The sequence below is a fragment of the Dipodomys merriami genome, unplaced genomic scaffold, assembly GCF_024711535.1.
Source record: "Dipodomys merriami isolate MVZ:Mamm:240054 unplaced genomic scaffold, mDipMer1.0.p SCAF_15, whole genome shotgun sequence".
Lineage (NCBI taxonomy): Eukaryota > Metazoa > Chordata > Mammalia > Rodentia > Heteromyidae > Dipodomys > Dipodomys merriami.
In genome coordinates this window covers 18,372,980-18,395,587 of record NW_027202826.1, presented here as the reverse complement: position 1 = coordinate 18,395,587, position 22,608 = coordinate 18,372,980, and the positions used below count along the sequence as shown (strand labels likewise).

At 39.7% G+C, this 22,608-nt stretch overlaps 1 protein-coding gene across 2 annotated transcripts; it reads left to right on the top strand.

The window, feature by feature from the left end:
- Positions 1 to 1,547: 1,547 nt before the first annotated feature.
- Positions 1,548 to 22,223, top strand: Adh7 (alcohol dehydrogenase 7 (class IV), mu or sigma polypeptide). 2 transcript variants are annotated; one of them, XM_070022029.1, is made up of 9 exons: positions 1,548 to 1,621; positions 8,011 to 8,112; positions 8,746 to 8,884; positions 9,176 to 9,263; positions 9,356 to 9,572; positions 14,422 to 14,682; positions 16,605 to 16,740; positions 20,087 to 20,225; positions 21,976 to 22,223. In XM_070022029.1, the coding sequence occupies exons 1-9, from the start codon at positions 1,604 to 1,606 to the stop codon at positions 21,998 to 22,000; spliced, it is 1,125 nt and encodes a 374-aa protein (XP_069878130.1). In that variant the 5' UTR covers positions 1,548 to 1,603; the 3' UTR covers positions 22,001 to 22,223. The 2 variants fall into 2 exon arrangements, with proteins under 2 accessions (XP_069878130.1, XP_069878131.1); XM_070022030.1 differs by lacking the exon at positions 1,548 to 1,621 and having other exon boundaries at positions 8,035 to 8,112; positions 8,741 to 8,884.
- The last annotated feature ends 385 nt before the right edge of the window (positions 22,224 to 22,608 follow it).

The following is a 22,608-nucleotide window of genomic DNA, read 5'->3' as shown; positions in this document are numbered from 1 at the left end:
TCTCACTTCCTTCACAGGGAGCTGGAAATGCTGCTCTCTCTTTTCCAGGTCTCTCTACCTTAATCCTTTCATACTAAGAATAAGTCCTTGCAAAAACTTCTAACAAAAGATTTATTCAGATACATTAATTTTGGAAAAAACTACATTGCCAATCCCTTAAGAGGGATTTTTATCAACCAAGTGACTGCCTGTGCACTGGCATGCGGCCATATGGCTGGTTTTTCACAAGTTCACAAACAAACAACGTTAATGTTGCTGATGAACTTTGGTTTATTTGATTTGAAGGCTGATCATATACCTTGTCTAAACCTGTTTAATTCTGTGACAAAGACTGCAAAGAGTGCTAGGTCTTCAGCACCTAATGCTAAAACAATGGCATTTATGTACTACCTTGATCAATTAGCAATGCTTTTACCAGGTACCTTTCATTTGACTATTAGAATTCTTAATTATAAAGATGAATTCTGAATTTGATGTGGATGTATTTTTAATCAGATCTACAGCACTTACTACATTCCTTGTCAAGGCAAATTTTATTTATATATAATGGTAAACCTTACTAAATCTTCCCCTGTGGGTTGGAAAGACTTTCTTTTCTGGATTTTCCGGTCTGAACAGCTCTGTCCAAAGACTTGACTGGATCACTCCGCAGGGTGACATTTCCTTTACTGGAGATGGAGTGTGATAATGTAAACATGACTGCTGCCCAGGGTAAGAGCCAGCTTGGATCATCTCTTACTAAAAGAAATAATAGATTCAAGAGATCCTAGGATCGTGTCCTATATGATGAGACAGTGGTGAGAAATGGCTGGACAGTTGATTCTGAGAAGCTAAGAACTTGCCAAATAAATGAAAGTCCTTTAGAATTCGAGTGTTTGTGTGTAATTCCTTTGAAGCCCTTCTCTGGGTACCTGTGTGGGTGTAAACTGCATAGCCAGTTGATATTATGCCCTTGATCCATGGATAATGTAATCTGGGGTCAGATGATAATTTCTCTAGGTATACGAGTAAGTTTTCCTTAACTTTCTAGCTCTCACATACCTAGAAACCACAGCAATTCATTTCTATGTCCTGTATACTCCCAATCTCTTTTTTTCCTCTCAACTTTGACCTTCCATTCCAATTCTTTTTAAATCTCATTGGCTCTGTCTTTCTTGGTATTTATTTGCACATTTTCTGTAAACTACATCAAGTCTTTGAAGACTGAAGTCATGTCTAAATTACACATGTACACACACACATCTCTAAAATGAGTTGTCTCACAGCACACGCAAGGAACACATAAACAAAAGGTGTTTTTAAATGTATATTATTAAAAGACCTGATTCCAAAATAAGATGGCTAAGAATGCTTTTTTTCCTTTCAATGGGTTTGGTTATTTCCTGCTCTTGGATTAATCATCATAGCTGGTAGAATTCTCTTCACAACTCACTTGAAAGAGGCAGGGCTTCTGGGGAAAGCTATGAATCAGATTGTTGGAGGCGGAACTTAGGAACTGACTATTTATTGGGAAGCAGAAGGTACTGTTGTGCACAGCAAAGTGATAACTTTTTAATCAGAAAAATCCCCCTTTCCTGAAGTTCAGAATCAAGAGGAAGCTAGGATGAGCACGGCTGGAAAAGTAAGCAGAGTGGGTGTGGTATTGTTATGCTCTAGTAATGTAGGGTTGGCATTTAAAACTTTGAATCTAGTCAAATAATTAAATCCTTGAGGATATCCCTTGAGGAATGGAATGCCCTTTGAGCAGGCATACAGTACAGGCAAAGTTAAATTAATGAAAACTATACATGAAGAGTTTTCTGTAACCTACTAGAGAACAATAGAGTATTATGGTTGACAGTATACTGGTGTTATTCACAATTTTCTTTCAGGAAAGATGAGCATTTGCTCTTATGAGCACAGTATTTCCAGAAGGAGATTTTTATATTTTTTAAATCAATATCCTCAGTAGCATGCATTGTATTCGTTTTTCAGTAGGTTTGGGGGTCTAAGAAACACTAAGAAATGGTAATTCTGAAAGGCAGGTAGACAACTAGTATGCTTTGAAGGTTTCTCAGATGCATTTAAAAAATTAAAACGTGTGTTTTAAACTTCCATAAAAATAAGGCTATATTGTAGATAATTAGGTTTGCTCTGTTTTTTTTTAATGTCAGAATTAATTTTAACTTTAGAAATCACTGACTTTTTCTCATTTTCAAGAAGACGAGTACAAGCACTTGCTTTAGATGGGCACACAATTGCAAAATCTTTTTGATGTTTCTTGTTAGTTTGCTGTGTTCTTAGCATATGCTGTACTTACACTGCCTCAAGGTTTGGGGAAGAACAGAAATGGCATTTGAAGTCTTGGGTTGAGTGATTAGAGAGCGAATACTCTGATGTTAGAATTTGAAACTTTTTCCCCCCAGAATTAAGTAGAACTGGAATAAAAATACCTGCATCTGGGTCAGAAATCCAAGAAGACTAGCTGATCTGTATGATCCACTTTTTTCACTGAGAAGCCAGTGACTCTAGCCATTGAAATGAACGAACCACAGATTTACAGGGGATCTTAAACATGTCCAGCCAACCAGGGGCTCAGACACCAATGCTGCTCTCTTCAATCCAGACACTGCCAGCACACATCCAGTAATGGAGACATTCGGTGGCCCCAGACATTACACTGTCATGATCAGATGTATACTACAGCTGGAGTAGTTGCTATATCAGTTCAGTTGGAGATAACTGCACAATGCTGTGGTTTGCAGAAGAGATACGTAGTTCCTAAGTTGTTCTAACTTTTCAGTATGGCTCAGGAAAGAAGAGCTGCCCTTTCCATGACGGATTGCTTTTTCCCTTCTTTATATTTTTTTTCATGTTCATTAAAAACTAAAAGATAAATGAATTGGTTTGCTTAAGGTTATCATAACCAAGTGCCATGTACTAAATGACTTAAAGAGTGAGACTTTACCTAGTCTAGAACCATCGCGTTTGATTTTAGAACCTAAGCAGGGTCATGTATGATTAGTACTTGAATGGGAGACATTTCTCTTACATCTAAAATCTGGAATTCTAAGAACAAGCCATTGACACCATTGGTTTCTTCTGAGATCTTTCTCTTTAGCTTGAATGTCCTTATTCTCCATTTTCATGACCTTTGTGTGTGTGTGTGTGTCCATGTCTATGTCTCTTTTTCTTATAAAATGACTAGCTCCACAAGTTAAGACTAACTTTAATGATCTCACTTTAGCTCAATTGACTCTTCAAACACCCTACCTCTAAATACTATCATCATATTCTGGGAAATTGAAGGTTAGGATTCAATTTTGAGAATTTTTAATTTTGGAAAAACATAATTCAATTATAATGGTCATTCCAGACAATTTGAATCACCAGTAACTATAAGGGGAAAAATACAGCAGAAGCTTACATCCTCACACTGCATGATTCTACTTTCGTTCTATTCCCTCAGCATTTTTTAAAATTTAATTTTATTTTATTTGTGAACATACTGTACAGAGGAGTTACAATTACATGGGCAGGATAATGCGTACATTTCTTACCAAGCATTGCAGCCTCCTCCTTTGTTTACCCTTCACATCCCTTCCCAGCCTCCCCCCTCCCCCCCAATCCCAGTCCTTCTCCTTCCCCCCCTTCTCCCGCCCCCCCACGCACCGACGTGGTAAAGCTCGTTTTGGACATGACAACTTGTACTTCTCATTGTTGCAACAGGTCCACGTGTATCCTTAAACAACTGGTTTTTCCCCATCTCCTCCACAAGTTATACTGACAGCAAATATAGTGAAAGCAGAGGTTATACTGTGGGGGAGGGACATACAAAGCAACAAAGAGATAATCTTATAAATGCGTTAGAAACACATGCATGAAAGAAAAAAACATTAAAATACACATCTAAGGGTTCATTTTCCTGACATCACATTATCTGACCTTTTCCGCTTGACTCATACATATACTAGATATTACAAATAAGGGAAACCATGGGACCTATGTTTCTTTGGGCCTGGCTAACTTCACTTAATATAATTTTTTCCAAGTTTTTCCATTTCCTAACAAATCCTTCAGCATTTTTGTACCCATATTTTATATAGCCATACCAACACAGCACTCGAACGTTTTTATTCTATCTTTCCAACTTTTTGGTAACATTTTCCCAGTTTACTACAACTTATAAATAGTCTTAAGTGCCTGAGATGGGTTTCTAGATTTACTACAATATATTTCCCCATTCCTTGGTTCTCTAACCTATATTAAGATTTTCCAAATGGGATTGCATGAAATTGCAGAGCTTCTGCATGGCAAAGGACATAGCTAGCAAGATCAATAGAAAGCCCACGGATTGGGAGAAGATCTTCCTTAGCCATACAATGGGCAAGGGTCTCATATCTAAAATATACCTGGAACTCAAAAAATTAAATCCCACAACAACAAATCCTCAAAGAAATAACAGCCCAATAAATCAGTGGGCTAAAGACTTCAAGACAAACTTCTCTGAAGAGGAAAGAAGGATGGCCAACAGACACATGAAGAAATGCTCAACCTCTCTAGCCATAAAAGAAATGCAAATCAAAACAACATTGAGATATCACCTCACCCCAGTTAGAATGGCTAGAATCAAGAACTCTAATAACAACAGATGCTGGAGGGGATGTGGACAGAAGGGAACCTTACTGCATTGTTGGTGGGTGTGTAAACTTGTTCAACCACTTTGGAAAGCAGTATGGAGGTTCCTCAAAAGACTCCACATAGAGCTCCGCTATGACCCAGCAATCCCACTTTTGGGCATTTACCCAAATGTTCACAAACAAGACCATACTAAAGCTACCAGCACGACTATGTTTATTGCAGCATTATTTACTATAACTAAGATATGGAACCAACCCAGATGCCCCTCAGTAGATCAAGAAAATGTGGTATATATACACAATGGAATTGTATGCCTCCATCAGAAAGAATGACATTGGCCCATTTGTTAGGCAATGGAAAGATTTGAAAAAAATTATATTAAGTGAAGTAAGCCAGGCTCAAAGAAACATAGGTTCCATGGTATCCCTTATTTGCAATAACTAGTATATGTCTGAGTCAAGCAGAAAAGGTCAGATAAATTGATGTTAGGAAAATGAACCCTAAGATATATATTCAAGTGTTTTTTTCTTTCATGCGATTGTTCCTAACTTATTTATAAGATGATTTCTTTGCTGCTTTGTATGTCCCTCCCCCACGGCATAAGCCCTGCTTTCACTGTATTTGATGTTGGTATAATTTGTGGAGGGGAAGGGCAAAGATAAATCGTTTAAATAGGGATACAGGTGGACTCATTGCAACAATGAGATGTACAAGTCGCTATGTTGAAAAATGAACTTTACAACTTTAGCAGGGAGGTGGGGTGGGGGATAAGGGGGTTGGGGGGGGAGATGGGAAGGGATAGGAAGGGGAAACAAAGGAGGAGGCAACAATGTACTCATTATCTTGCCCATATAATTGTAACTCCTCTGTACAGTATTTTCGTAATAAAAAACAAAGATTTTCTAGCAGGGCTTCAGTGGTTCACACCTGTAATCCTAGCTACTCAGCAGGTTACTCAAAGCCAGCCCAGGCAGGAAAGTCCTTGAGACTCTTATCTCCAACTGACCACTTGAGCTGTGGCTCAAGTAGTAGAACACTTGCCTTGAACTGAAGGGCTCAGGGACAGCTCCCAGGCCCAGAGTTCAAACCCCATGACGGACCAAACAACAGCAACAACAACAAAAAAGATTTCCTGCAGTTAACATTTCCCTAAGGCGTAGTTTAAAGTATTTTATTGTTACTCTAAAGGTGATGTACAGAGGGTTACAGTTACATGTCCAGTAAAGTGTACATTGCTTTGCTTTACAGTTCTTTTTCCTCTTCACTCACACTCTCCCAGTTTTTCCCTCCATCCCACCCGCCAGTTGCATAGTTCATTTCCAACATAGTGTCTAATCAGTAGTATGGCTGCATTTGTCCCTCCATTTCTGTGCCTCTCCCTTACCCTCCCCCCAAAACAGACAAACAAACAAGACAAAAAGAAAACAAAACAACAACAAAGAAAAAACTCATTTCCATTTCCTGAAGTTTATTTTGATAAATATTATTTTATATGATCAAATGTACATAGTCATTGTGCCTTTTCAAAGTTTCCTCCTTTGGTCTCACTGGGTGTGAATGCCTAGAACCCTGTATAATTTGTCATGTCCCCGTGTATTTTAGATCTAGCTTCCACATATGAGAGAAAAACAGGCACCATTTGTCACTCTGAGTTTGGCTAAGGCAGATTTTGTAACGGAATTAAGAGAGGAAAATGTGTCTTGATGTACATTGTGGATTGCCTTCCAAAGAGGTTAATCTCAGCGACAAAGTCCATTTTCTTTCCTTCAGGCAATATGTATGTTCCCACTAAGTGAAAAGTAATTGGCTTGACAATCTGAGAATTACATTTCATTATTTTTCTTAAAGATACCTCTCATGATAGATTTTTAAATATTCAGCCATTACAGAGAATAAAATTATGTTTGCTGGAAAAAAACACTTCTTATGATTGCATGGAACAATATCTTACAGACTAGCTTGTTATATTTGCCTTGGAAGTTGTCACCCCTGGGGTATAAGAATATCTGGAAATTCAGGGTAATCTTGTCTGAAAATGCTTTTCTTATGAATGCTTTCTTCAACTGGTTAAGCCTATGTATGTCCAACAAGGCAACTTAGATCAGAGGCCTACTTGTTTGATCATTTCTCAAAAATAAAATAAAAGGCCAAAGAACTAGGGAAGTGGCTCAAATGGTAGAGCACTTGACTAGAAAGTACAAGGCTGGGTTCTACCCCCAGCATCACAAACAAATAAAAACAGCTAACTGGATGGAACTAGAACAAACCATGTTAAGTGAGCTAAGTCAAGCTCAGAAGTGACAAATGGTGATGTTTTCTCTCATATGTGGAAACTAGATCTAATATACACCAGATCTAATATACACCATCTAATATACACATGATAAAGTATACAGAACTCTAGGCATTCACACACAGTAAGACCAAAGGATACTCTTAGGAGAATATATCTGATCATATAAAATAAGATTTATCAAAATGAAGCCCAGAATGCTTTGTTGTTGTTGTTGTTATCTTTCTGTCTTATTTATCTATCTTTAGGAGGGTACTGGCAAGCAAATGCAGCAATGTTACGCACTAGCTGCTACATTGGAAATGAATTATACACCTTGTGGGTGGGGATTGGAGAAAGAAACTGGGAGAGAAAGAGGAAAGGGGTAACATTGTCCAGAAAAGTGTACTCTCTACCGGACATATGTACCTGTAACCCCTCTGTACATCACTTTTATAAGAACAATAAAAAACAAAATGAAAACAGCTAAAGGGCTGAAAGCTAGCCACAGACGATTCCTCAGTGTGAGAATCTTTAACTTGCCTAACTCAGTTGTGCTAGGTGGCAAAAAAGGAAGTACACTGGCAAAGACACAGGTTCATCCTTCTCAGGAAATCTAGTCTCAGGCAGTGTAGTTCTTCCACATTTCCTCCATGCTCTAGTTTCTTCATATTGCTACATGGTTATAGGCATCAAAGGAATAGAGTCTTCTGCTCTTGCAAGCACATTAGCAGCATGTTATGTGTGCCAGATTTGTCTTCTGTGAATAATCAATGCCCAGGTGATGGCTCAGTTCATCCCTTGCTTTTGAAATTGTAACAAAAGAAGCTCGTTTACTGGAATATTAGGTGAACACCAGATTTTCTAAAGCAATGGGTGGCAGACAGGAGAGCTCACATTTAATACAGCTTACATGTCATGCGCTATGTGGTCCTAGACTGAGTATTTTGTCCTTCTGGATGGCATTTCCAAACATCAGATGATGTGGAAGACTCCAGTATTGGGTGAAAATCATTCCAGAAAATATACAGTATTACATCTATCATCTGTTTACATTGGTCATTTCTAGTATCTATAAAGGCGATTGGGGCCCATTACAACACTTGTCCATTTCTTAGGTTATTAAGTGTAAAGCTGCGGTACTGTGGGAACCAAATACTCCCTTCTCCATTGAGGAAATAGAAGTCTCTCCACCGAAGGCTAAAGAAGTTCGCATTAAGGTAATAAAAGGGCCTTTCATTTGATGAAAAAATGGTGAATAGGCATGCCTAATGACTGCTTTGAAAATCTTCCTGAAGTCCGGGTATACTGAGATTACCTTTCACAGGAAAGAGGAAGGCATTTGTGCCTGAGAAATGGCATGACAACTTCTGGATCATTCCCTTCCCCCCTCCCATTCCAGTGGACAGAGTCTGACCCTTGGTTTGGGGAGGAGTTGCTGAGAGGTCACTGCTGCCAGCCTTCTCTCCATCCTCTCCTTTGGTCACAGTGAGATACAGCTCCTTCCTTACCACCTTGGCCACCATTTCCTCCACCCTTTATTAAGACAGTCTTTGAAGAACCTGGCTACAAAAATCTACACATTGCCTTGGTAACATCTGCATCCAATTCCTTCAAGTTCCCCACAGAAAGGCCCGAGCAATATTTAAAATATTATAGTTCCTTTGAAAAGAAAGAACTCATCTGGTTATTGATTTTAGGTTCAGAGTCTTGTCAGAGTCTCATATCAGAAAAATGATGTAGAAGAAACAATGATAATCTCTTCAAGACCTAACTCAATGTTCTCTCAATTGGTAAATGACCAGTTTGCTGTTGGGTTCACAATGGTTTTGTTTGTTTGCTTTTGAGCCCAGATTTTGGCTTCAGGAATCTGTCGCACAGACGACCATGTGATAAAAAAAGCAATGGCGGCGAAATTCCCAGTGATCGTTGGACACGAAGCAACTGGAGTGGTAGAGAGCATTGGAGAAGGTGTTAGGACGGTAAAACCAGGTCTGCACACATGTCAGTATGTAGATGTTCATTATTCCATAAAAAAATAAATAATAAGAGTACCTGCCAGGAGGCATTTGAGCCTTAACCCAACTCAGAAAGATGCAATAAGCAATTGTACCAAGTAGTACTTAACATGGCAAAATCTCCATCTTTAGCTAGCAACATTTACAGTGCATGTAACCTTTGAATCTTTTCAATGAACTTTCCTGTGTAGTTATGGGTGCAGCTTGTATTCATTTATCTCATTGTTAACACACAGTAGCTTATATCATGATGTTTTTCTTTTAGGTGACAAAGTCATCCCCCTCTTTTTGCCACAGTGTGGAGAGTGCGCTACCTGCCGTAACCCACAGGGCAATGTTTGCATCAGGAGTGAGTATGTGTCAGGCATTGTCACTCCAATGACAGTTGAGTTTCTTGTGCTTTTTGAATTGAATAATAACTATCGGCCTCTGATGTTTCATATAGTTTAACTGGTCTTGGGGTCCTGGCTGATGGCACTACCAGGTTTACATGCAAGGGCAAAACTGTCTACCACTTCATGAACACCAGTACGTTCACTGAGTACACAGTGGTGGAGGAAATTTGTGTAGCCAAGATTGATGACGCAGCTCCTCCTGAGAAAGTCTGCTTAATTGGGTGTGGATTTTCCACTGGATATGGGGCTGCTGTGAAAACTGGCAAGGTAAGAAACAGGGTTGGGTAGACTAACATCTCCCTCCTTCCTTCCCTCCCTCCCTCCTTTTCCTCCTCCCCTTCCTCCTCCTCCTCCTCCTCCTCCTCCTCTTCCTCCTCCTCCTCCTCCTTCTCTCTCTTCCTCTTTTTCTTCTTCCTCCCGCCCTGCCTCCCTCCCTCCCTTCCTTTATCTTCCTTTATCTTTCTTTTTTCCTTCCTTCCTCTCTCCCTTCTTTCCTTTCTTTCTTTCTTTCTTCTTCCTCCCTCCCTCCCTTCTTTATTTCTTCCTTCCTCCTTCCCTTCCTTTCTTTTCGTTCTTCCTTCCTTCTTTCTTCTTTCTTTCTTTCTTTCTTTCTTTTCTTTTTTCTTTGTTCTTCCTCCCTCCCTCCCTGCCTCCGTCCCTCCCTTCCTTCCTTCCTTTTCTCCTTCCTTCCTTCCTTCCTTCCTTCTTTCCCTCCTCTCCTTTCTTTTTTTTTTTAATTTAATTTTATTTTATTTGTGAACATACTGTACAGAGGAGTTACAATTACATGGGCAGGATAATGCGTACATTTCTTACCAAGCATTGCAGCCTTCTCCTTTGTTTACCCTTCACATCCCTTCCCAGCCTCCCCCCTCCCCCCCAATCCCAATCCTTCTCCTTCCCCCCCCCTTCCCCCCTCCCCCCCGCACCGACGTTGTCTCCTCTCCTTTCTTATATACTTTTCTTGGCATCCCAAATATACTTGAAAATGAACAAACAAAATATTTTAAAAACATTTAATTCTCAGCTTAATGCCCAAACAACTGGAAGAAAAAGAAAAAATTGAGGGTAGAAATTTTATTAAATCTTGGGGTTTACTCTTGATTTCCTCCCATCTCCTTCAGGTTCGATTTCTAAAATTCTAATTCACTTCTAAAATTCATCATTCTTCATAGCATGCAGATATATTAGCCTGCTAGAGCTGCTTTCATAGAATACTATACACTGGGTGACTTTAGCAACTAAAATTTATCATCTCATGGTTCTGGGGACCAGGATCTAAAATCCAACTGTTGGCGTGGTTGGTTCTTTCTTGGGGCTTTGAGGCCAAGGATCTGCTCTAGGCCATTCCTCTTGGCTTAGAGATGGATTTTTTCTCCCAGTGTGTCTTTTCATCATCATCCCTAGATATATGTCTTTATAGCCAATTTCCCTTTTTATTTGGGTGAGGTTAGTTTTGTGTTGCTATAACAAAACACAAAGCACCTGAAGATTTATAAAGAAGTTTACTCAACTTCCAGTTTAGGGGTTGAAAATCTGATGGCCCTATCTTTCCAGCCTCTGATGAGAGCATCCTTGAATGTGCCACCCCATCACATGACTATGAGCAGGAAAACAGCAGTCTGTCAAAGCCAACAGTGCAGAAGTACATGCCGGCCTCATCTCCATCTTTCTTGGCAGATTTAACTGAGATCCTCAGAACAAGGATTAACCCTAAATCCTTCTAAGTGATTACCCCAGTGACCCATTTCCTCAACTCTTGGAAGTTCCAAGCCTCCAGTCCATGAACTCCCAGGGGACAGAGCAAACATATCCAAACAAGTCCAAGCCATAGAAGGGTCTACAAGCCATAGAAGGGTCTACCTGAATGACATCACTAGCTTGACTGCTTGTGCAAAGACCATCTCTCCAAATGAGGTTCTGGAGATGAGGATTTCAGCATATGAGTGGGAGAAGATCATACACTCCCTAACAGCTGGCATATAACTTATGAAAGTATTCATAAGTTTTCAAAACTCATGAATGAGTTTTTATTTGTACCTAGTTACCCTTATTAAGTCAAAGAAATTAAGTAGAATTATGTACAATTCAGAAACAGGAAAAACCATTCTAACAAGCTAGTCAAGAATCACCACATAGTGGTGATCTCATCCAACTCGAAAGCCTTAAAACCTCGGAAGCAAAATCAACATGAGTTGATTCCAAACTGTATTTGGAGGACTCACTCTGAGTCCTGAATTTTTTTATGCAACTCCGATATGCCTGATGCCTCCATTTAGATGAGCCACAGGTATCTCGCACTTATGTACAAAGCTAAATTATGAATTTTGTCTTCCTCTTGTTCCTCAAATATGTTTGCTCCTACTTCTTTGCTAGCCATCCCCTTGCAGCCAATCCAAACAGCACATTCTGTTCACTGTATCTATATGATATGATTTAAATCTCACCGTTTTCTGCAACTCATCACCAACATTAGAGCTTCACTAGCTTGATGTGCTGGACTTCATACTGTTTCCCCCATTGCTCTTCTTGACTGTCTTTAATAATTCTTCACTTACAAGCCAGAGCAATGATCATAAAATACTCTGATGGTCTAGCACAGTCGCTCAGCATATGTCTGAGTAACATCACTCTCTGTTTAAAGATTACTTGCCTAATCAGAGAAGTTCTCATTTTTTTTGGTCTATTTCAACTAAGTAGCAGTCCATCTCAATTATTTAAGAAAACTATGATCGCTTCTTCAATAAAATGTATACTAAGTCTTAACTCATTATATTTTAATCTTCTCCATTAGAATAAAAGTTTGAGAGACATGGACCAAGCTTTTACTTACTGCATTTTTTAAGTAAATAGCCTGGCAATAGTAATCACTTAATAAATATTAGTAGGAACTGGATACTGATGGCTTATATCTATAATCCTAGCTACTCTGGTGGCTGAGATCTGAGAATTGCAGTTTGAAGCCAGCAAAAGCAAACAAATTGGAGAGAGTCTTATCTTCAGTTAACCAGCAAAAAACTGAAAGGAATGGCTCAGATGGTAGAATTCCAGCCATAAATGAAGAACCTGAGCAAGGGTATGAGGCCCTGAATTCAAGCCCCAGTAACAGCACAAAAAATTGCAAACATTAACAGGAAAGAGATGAGTGAATAAAAGAGGAGACTAGACAAAATGTGCAGAAAAATGAAAATGATTAAGCAACTTAAAAGAAACACACACATATGGACTTTGAGATAGGAATATTTGTTCTAGCGATGGTTCAAATAGGCTTGAGTTCTATGAATATAGAGCATTAGCATTCATGCCCATACAATAGCTCATGTTAGTGATCATTTGTGTTTAATATCCTTAGCCAAACCTTGGGAATGTTCATTCCCATGGGTCTCCTAGAAATCATACACCAAGAATTCTCTGCCAATATAGATATAAAAGAAGGGACACTGAATATAACTTTACATTATTCTTTGTAATAAGTTTTTTACTGTACTTGGTGTAGTGGTACCATATTAGCACTTGCGAAATATATTATTTATGGAGACACTTGATACTTTGAAATAAAATAATTTTTCCTGGTAGCTGTATCTTAAGACAAATCACTTAAAGAAACATGCAGGCTTGTGTTTGCTTGTGTGAAAATTGGCCAAACTGTCAATGTTGGGGTATACCAGAAGTCCTTCCCTGGCTTCTAAGCTATGATCAAGAAATCAGAGAAGTTGTTAGGCTCATGGTCATGATTTATTAGGGTGAAAGAATCAGCAAAAGGAATAGAACTGAAGCATGTGGAGCAGAGGGGGTCTGGTGTTCTCTCCAAGCATAGCACTTACTTCTCTCAACAGTGATGGGAGAGAATTCCTGCGAAGCGTGGCCAGGGAGGCAAGGACACCAGGCCCTGAGTTCTCCTAGGCGCCAGACATGAAAGCATCAACAACTACATTAACCTCAGCTGCTCAGCCCATTCCCAGAGACTAACTTAATGGCCCAAAGCCCCAGATGCACAAAAATAGACACCATCAACCTTGTTGTTATGATAAGCTAAGACTCTAAGGTTTGTACCTAAATCTAGAACCTGAAATTTAACTATCAACATTTCCTCTGAAGTTTCAACAATTCAAGTGGCAGAATAGATGGTGAGAAAAGGCAAGGAATTTCCATTTGGGTCTGAAATGAGATACTCACTGGGGACCAGCAGTGATGTGAATGGATGAATCAATGATGACTGAATCTGGATGATCCTTGAGAGAATAACTACTTTGACTCAAAAGCTCCAAACTCAAGACTGAATGAAGAATTCGGATGCCATAGCCCATCACTAAAATTAAATGACAATGAGACAGACAGACGGTAGGGGGCGCCCAAACCTGCAGCTTACAGGTACAGGTGCTTCGAAACACATGCTGCCATATGCACCCAGACTAGTTCTTTGATGTAGTTATTGCAAGGGAGACAGAGCCAGAAAGCCAAGAGATCTGCAAACAGCCCCAGTTTGTCCTTAGACCTTTGTATTTAAGGGGAAAAAAAGGAAAGAAACAACCACAACAAAGCTTATTGCCCATTCCATGGGTTTACACACATTAGGTTCTCTGCTTGATGTAAAACTAGAGTAGAAAATGACCTCGTGAATGCAGCATAGTACTGTGCAAAACTCCCCGAAGTGATTTAACTGCATTCCCTTCCAAGAGCTATACAGGAATCATCTAATTGCTCCAGGGGATGGGATTCTGTTGGGGAAAAAAGAAATCTATTTCTTTACAAATGACTCAGAATCATGATTAGTCAGAAAATGTTATTCAGAACAAACATAAAAGAGATCTTGGAAGGCTTTGTGGAGGAGAGTCAATGGAGGTCTTTGCTTGTCGAATCCTGCCGGGAGGGTGAGGGTCTGAATGCTAGCCAAGTAGACTAAAACAACCTCCTGGGTAAAGTGTAGCCATTCAGGATGGGTTTTCATTTATCTGGCAAATTCTGTTTTTGTTTTGTTACATAATCCCTTTCTCAAACATTCTACCTTTTCTAATCCTCTGTGTGGCTTTCTCGAGTGAGTCATCCAGTCCTAGCAGACATACTAAAGATGTTTTGACTCCACTGGTAACGTGTAGGGCAACTTTTCTCTCCACAGGTCACCCCTGGGTCCACGTGTGCTGTCTTCGGCCTGGGAGGGGTTGGCCTGTCCGTCATCATGGGCTGCAAGTCAGCCGGTGCCTCCAGAATCATTGGCATTGACCTCAACAAAGACAAGTTTGAAAAGGCCTTGGTTGTAGGAGCTACTGAGTGCATCAGTCCCAAGGACTCTGCCAAGCCCGTCAGTGAGGTGCTGGCGGAGATGACGGGCAACGCTGTGGACTACACTTTTGAGGTCGTTGGACGTCATGAGACTATGGTAAGAGCTAAGATTCCAAAGTCACAAAGTGTCCAAGCTGTTCGATATTCACAAGGCAAAGTTCATTTTCTGTTATCAGCTATTTTAAAAGGCTCTCATTCAAGCACACAAACAATGGAATACCGGATAATCAGATATTTTGCCTTAAAAATCACATGATAATCACCTAGTATTTTTTTTTTTTGGCTGAACTAGTCACACTCTTAAGAGCAGTTCTACCTGACCAAATTTAAGCATCCTGCCATACCCCTGTCCTGTGACTAAAGGACAAGGAGACAAACCTTCTAGATAAAATTGTAGGCACTATCTTTCTTGCATCAGTGGAATTCTTCAAAAGGTGATTGCATCTCTTGAATTTTATTTTGCAATCCAAGCACCACAAACACCACAAACAAACATCAGAAGGTAACTCCCAAGGAGAGATGGGGAGATACAGGGAATAGGAGATCTATTCTGCTTTTTAAAATGTTTTATATTTATGTAGTTGAATAAAGTTATTTTAATTCAGTATGTCAATTATCGGCACAGTACATCTTGATCAGTGTTACCCGTTCTATCATTCTCCCTCCCCACATCTACATTAATCCCTTCTGTCCTTCAAGTTATATGGTTCCATTTTCACAAATGGGCCTTCAGTACTCTTCTGCTACTTTAGGGCAGGGCAGCTGGCAATGCCAGACCCTTGTGTAGATCTGTGAAACTCAAGAACTCAGGAAATCAGAAAGCCCTGGCCTAGAATGGGTCAGGAGATTTAGAAAATGGGACAAAGTCAGTTCCACTCACGATCAAGCAGTAATTTTCTTTAAAAGTTTTGTTTTTATTTTGTTTTTTTGTTTGGTTGCTTTTGTAGCTTAGGAGCAAGGTACCTTTTACATACCATTGTTACATATCCCTTTCCTAACATCACTTAAAATTCACTCTGCAATAACAATTGATACTCTAGGTCGTATATTCATAGGGCAGTGTCCAATGTTACCTAAGTTATTAGGGCCTACTGATTTTTAGATGATACTCTAGGGAACATTGGCCTCTGAAAAGCAGCAGTAACTGCAGTTACAATCTAACAAGTGTTTGAAAAATATCATTAATAGATAGCCAACTGGCTGAATGAGTTCAAAGGGGGGAATTAGCCTCAATGATATTACCAAGAAAAGACTTCCTTGTCTCTTATTTAATGTTTAATTTAACTAGAAATAAATATTTAATATTTAATCTTCATACTAAATGTAAGAAAGCCATATTAATTTAGTACTTCAATTTCATTTATGTCTTTGGGCTTATCTGAAATGATGACATTGCTATGAAAACACTCCAAGGATTTCCTCTGATTTTAGTTCATGGTACACTGGAAATCTGATCACCCTATAGTCATTTTGTGTCTTAAAGGGCAGACAGTGTGTAGTAGTTTAAGAACCAAAACTGTATTGTGAATCAATTAAACAAAAGATTTGTAAGTGTAATTTGACTTCCTGACTTGGAAACTGAGCTAACTACTAGAACTGAGATTGTTCTCAGGGCATTTCTGAGCCTTTGTTTCTTATCATAAGACACAATAGGAAAAAGAGTCCTTACTTTCTTTCTTTCTTTTTTTTTATTGTTATCATACAGATGGTATACAGAGGGGTTGCAGTTATATAGGTCAGGTAAAGAGTACATTTCTCTTTGGACAATGTCACCCTCCCCTCCCCCTCTCCCAGTTTTTCCCTCCCATCCCCACCCACACGTTGGACTCCCAAAGACATATAAACAAACAGAACAAAAAGAAAAGAAAACAAAAACAGGTTTTTTTCTTTTAAAAAACCCTCTTGTTTCCATTTCCTGGAGCTTGTTTCAATAAATATCGTTTCGTATGATCAGATGCACATAGGCGTTGCCTCTTTGTGTTCCTCTCCTAAGAGTCCATCTTCTTGTTTTAAACACAGATTGATGCCCTGGCCTCCTGCCATATGAACTATGGGACCAGCGTGGTGGTAGGCGCGCCTCCCACAGCCAAGCTGCTCAGCTATGACCCGATGCTGCTTTTCACGGGACGCACATGGAAGGGGTGTGTCTTTGGAGGTGAGAGCCACCAAGATCTCTGGGCAGTAGGTGGTGGCTTTACCTTCTGCCTGGCAAGAGACAGAAGCCTCTGGCTCATCACATCTTCCTTAAAGATCTTTCTTCCAAGGATGAGTATAAACTGAGCTAAAGTACTCTAAACATGAGTACCCCAAAGACAATTGTCCGGTTCTCTCCTTGATTCAGTGCCAGTATTAGTGCACACAATTTCCTATTACTGTCTGTGACTAAAGTTCAGGCCTGAATGAAAAGACACCAGCAGTATGTGTCTTGGGTGTAAATTATGTGGCAAGAAAATTGTAATGGATTGTAGTATTCTTCGTACACCAGGATGGGTAGGAAATATCAAATTTATTAAATTCATAGAAGCACCAGCCAAAATCTGGATCCAAAGCCAAAATAAATAAGCCAAAAGGATGATCAGATTTTGTAGACATTTGCTGTTTACATAGAGAAAGTAATATACAAGGGGCCATGGGGAATCTTTCTATTCTTCTTCCCCATGGGGGTCTATTTTCTAGTGCCCTCATATCAAAGGCCACTTCACCCTCTGAAGGCACAAAAGAGGTGAAAACCATTCCAGTACTTGTTGAGACAAAGGATCTAATTCTTGCTTTAGAGAGGTATATAATCTGGTGGGGAATGCAAATATTCATGGTAAGCAAATGATATAAAAATAAATGTGGCTTTTGCTTTCCAAAACAAATTATGAGAGGACTTATTTAGCATATGCAAAACTGCTAAAAGTCTTACGTAAATGTGTTGGCCTCTTTTATTTCTCTGTGACTATCTGCTCAGGAATAATAAAACTTGGAACTGTAAAGTCCCTGCCCCACTAGTTGAGTTGACAAACTGGAGCTGGTGTTTAAAGCTGGCTAGAGCTTGCTCTCTTTCTTGTTCTCCCCTTGAGACACACAATCAGAGACAAGCTGGTTTGAGACACACACTTAGAGACCAGCTGGTTTGAGACACACACACACTATCAGAGAGCAGCTGGTTTGGATGAGACTCCTCAGAAACACTCCTTGGGGGAAAGAAGACTGCAAGTGAGAAACACAACAACAGAATCCTGAGCGGAACTTCTGCCTTTTTGACTATTTGTGTGAGGTGGAGAGATTATGGATAATTCAGGGATAGTAGACATAAAAACTAGTTAATTCATCAAATCTCAAGCATGTAGTAAGTGCAAGACACGTTTCCAGATGGTGGAAATACTGCACACGTAAAAACACATAGAAAGCCTCCACCGCTGGTGAGTGATGCAGAAAGGCTGACAATAAATAAGAAAATGCAGAATGCATCTTAAGGTGATAAGCACAAAGGAGAAAAATAGAGGATGGACATCAGGTGGTACCACAGGATGGGAAGATGGGAATGCTCTTTTATAAAACTCAGAGATGTCAGGGCTGGGAAGGTGGCTCAGCGGTAGAGTGCATGCCTTGCAAGCATGAGGCCCTGGGTTCAATTCCTCAGCACCACATAAACAGAAAAAGCCAGAAGTGGCGCTGTGGCTCCAGTGGTAGAGCGCTAGCCTTGAGCTGAAGAGCTGAGGGACAGTGCCCAGGCCCAGAGTTCAGGCCCCATGACCGGCAAAAAAAAAAAAAAAAAAAAAAATTCAGAGATGTCTCTCAGTAAGATAAGCAAAAGCCTAAAGGAAATGAGCTTGGAAGACTATTCTAGGAGAGGGCATAGTAAGTAGATACAGTGGCAGGAAGAGTGAAGTTAGCATGACCAGTGCAGAAGAGGGCGGGAGAGTGGAGCTCTTCCTGTCCTTTCTCCCTGCTTTTCAGGGAAGTAAGGCCAGTTCTGACTTCCAGTTTACTGTTTTGCTTCTGCCTGCCCTGAGGGGGAAGGCCCATAAGACAAAGCAATGAGTAGAAAGAACACTTCACATGGTATTTTAGTGCAGGGAAGAGATGATGGTGGCTTGGGAAAGTGATGATTCTGGCAAGAAGTATTCAGATCCTAGACATATTTTTCAGAGAGCACCTATAGGATTTTTATATACATATATATATATATATATATATATATATTCATTGAGGGAAATAAAGAACAGAATTCAAGATCTGGGGCTTGAGCAACAGGCATTGATGAACTCATGGTCATGTATTGAGATGAAAGTGCAGAAGCAGCCAGTTGAGGACTAGTGGGAAGGGAATAAAGCTCAGGACTAAGTAGGGCTGAGCAAAGTGTAAATGCCTATCAGACCTCTGAACACAGTTTAGAGATGAGTCTGTAGAGGTAGAGATCTAGATTGGAGATAAAACTCTTAAATGTTTTGAGCTCTGCACCATTGTCTCACACCTATAATCCTAACAACCCAAGATGCTGAGATCTGAGGATTAAAGTTCAAAGCCAGCATAAGCAGGAAAATCTGTGAGACTCTTATTCCTAATTAACCACCCAAAGCTGGGAGCAGAGGAGTGACCCAGTGATACAACACCACCAATGCATGCGTGCACACTCACTCATAATTGTTTTTTGTTTGTTTGTTTGTTTGTTTTGTCAGCGTTGGGCTTGAACTCAGGGCTTGGGTGCTGTCCTTCAGCTCTTCAGCGCTGAAGAGTAGGCGAGCGCTCTACTGCTTGAGCCACAGCGCCACTTCAGTTTTCTAGTCCTTTATTGGAGATAAGAGTCTCACTGACTTTCCTGCCCGGGCTGGCTTTGAACCGTGATCCTCAGACCTCAGCCTCCTGAGTAGCTAGGATTACAGGCATGAGCCACCAGTGCTGGGCTTCGTAATTGTTTTAAATATAGCTTATTAAAGTCCATGAGATTAGAGGGAATTACTTTTAGGGTAGATATAAAGAGGAGTACAGGTATGAGGACCAAGCCCTAGAGCATATTAGAAGTCTAGAGGCTGTAAAGGATTTACAAAAGACCTCCATATTCTACTTGAGGTAATTGGACAATGATGATGATGATGATGATGTGTTGGCTGACAGCAAGTGTATTGTCACTTCAGCACTCATAGTTGACCAATGGGTCAAAATGAAGGTCAAAGATGGCCTTGATAGAAGCTTTTCCATCAATGTGCTTGAAGCAAGTGCCTAATTGGTGAAAGAACTGTAACCAATGAATTGGTGAAATCTTGAGGGGAAAAAACAACAACAGCAATGCATTGGAGTCGATTCTTTCCATGGTTTACACCTGGTATGGAAATGTGAGACAGCTGGATTTGCAACCTTTGTTTCTTAGATCAGAGAAATAATGCTCATTTGTATGTTATGGGGAATGACCCCATGCAGGAAAAAATAATAATGCAAAACGGAAAAGCCACAGTGTACAGCAATAACATAGACTAATTTATAAAGTATAAAGAAAACTGTGTTTTTGTTTACAGGTTGGAAAAGCAGAGATGATGTACCTAAATTAGTGACTGATTTTCTAGCAAAGAAATTTGACCTGGACCAGTTGATAACCCATGTTCTACCTTTTAAAAAAATCAATGAAGGGTTTGAACTACTCTACTCTGGGCAAAGGTAACTATTATTTTATGGTGTTTGTGTCTCCACAAGCTATTTGTCTATGTTACTTTTTAAACCTATCATTTGTTTCATGTTTTATTTCTATTATATAAACAAGCCATGTTGACAATAGTTGCCTACTTCTGTCTACTCACAGAAGGTCACTGTCCTGTATTCATTTTTTGAAGTCCTCTAAAATTTGAAAACTTTCCAGTTTTCAAATATGCTTCCTTCTGAACCTTGAAGATTAAATATTATTCTTACCAGATGATGAAACTAAGATTATGAGAGGAAAATAAACAGTATATCTACATGATCATGCTGGTACTAGATGAAACTGTACTATAAAGCCTATGTTCTCTGTAACAGCTGTCCAACTTCTCTAATAGGTTAGGTAAGCCCCAGGGAATCATGAGTGTTCATGTCATACCTTTTCTAGACTTTGACAATTGGGCAAGGGTAATGTTGCAATAGAAAGAATTCAAGCAAATGTCAGATACATCTGTCTTTGCTATGGATATCTATAACAATAACTAAAGAGCCTGTCTAGGAGAGAAAAGTTGATTTCATTCATTGTGCCCATAAATATTTATTGAGCATTCACAAAATATTTGGATTCCATTAGTAAAAGGAACTACACTTCAGCCTGAGATCAAAATTTTCACTCACTCTTCAAGTTTGATCATATCTCCACATCTGGTCGCACCCACAGGGATTCTGTATTGTGAATGTACGCTTCATTACTAGTTCACCAAGTAAATAACAGATTTCCCAGAAAAACTGTCAGAAACACCAAATACTGCTTTATTCAGAAGAGCACAAGTAATCGTTTAAATTGAATGCTAAATATAAGCAGTAGTTGTTTCCCAAAGAAACAAATTCTCTCTTCAGAAATTTTGTTTCAAATACCACCCTAATGCAATAATAACCTCCAAACTGCTGTGTATAAGCCAAAGCCCTTTCCCTCCCCTTTTCTCTCATAGTTCCGGAGACTGGAGTCTACTTATCATCACCAACTTTTCCCAAATAATTCTTTCACCAGCCTGTCTGATCTCAACACATAATGTCACTCACTCTACTTCTACCAACCAGAAACCACAGAACTATGACTAACTTCTGTCCTCTGATGCTTTCCTTGGACAAAGCAGTGCTCACCTCTGCAGGTGCAATCTCGCCATTCCTCCTCCAGACCCCCTTCCGCTTTCCTAGACAGCATCATTGCCTTCGTTCAGAGTGATCGAGGCTCAGTCTGCACATATTGACTGACACTGGAGCTTGATACAGGCCTCCTGCTTCTGATTTTTTCCCATACAAACCTACACCATGCTTCCTCAGCTCAGTTGCACTCAAATCAGTGCCTTTGCTTTACAAGCCATCATTTATTAATATGATCTAGTTATTCAATAACTAAGAATTTTGCACACACTTTACGCCAGCCTCTAGGCTAAGCTGTTTGGGCATCAAAAAGACTAAGCACCCCGAATCATCCTCCCAGTTCTCAGCTCCTTAGCCTCATTTGAGTTTTGCTCCAGCTTGAAGAACCTTTTCCTTTTGTCAGTCAATTACAGTTACAGCGATGGTTCCAAACTCAGCTCCAATGCTCTTATCAGAGATATGCAGGAGGAAATTAATTAGTCGGGGTTCATCTCAGACCCTAATGGCTTTTCAGTAACAATTTGCCTAGTTTTTAATGACAGACAGGAAGGATTATTGTTGGGAAAAAATCCAGAAACAAATCACTAATATCACTCTTCTGACATTTCAGCATTCGAACTATCCTCATATTTTGAGATCCGGAGTGACAGGAAATCTGTGCTGGGTGATGGTGACCTGGAACTTTTCTCATTCCACTTCCCTCCCTTGAAGCATGGATCTATTTCAGAGAAACAAGCAGAAATAGATTTGGGAACATCCCGATCCTTTATATGAGCTTATGGAATCTCAATAAAAATGTAGTCTTATGAGCATCAGTGAATTGGCGGGGGGCTTCATAATAAAACTAATTTTAATTCATGTGTTCAAAGGCTGTACTTATATGTGTGAAAAATGCACAATTGGATTTCTATGTTGGAATGAAGACAGTTTTCTAGGAGTTTAAACCAGTTGCTACGATTTTAAAAAGACACAGCAGATAAGAATGTGGTAAAAGTATTTCCTGAACAATATTCATTGCACACTGTACACAATGTAAAAGGATTGCTATTTTCACATAAATATTTCTTAAAATATTTGTTATAAATTAACTTAAATAAGATTATGAGCCAGGGGCCGTGGGATCACGCCTGTAATCCTAGCTACTCAAGAGGCTGAGATTGCAGTTCAAAGCCAGTCCAGACAGGAAAGTCCATGAGACTCTTATCTCCAACTAACCTCCAGAAAACTGGAAATGGTGCTGTGG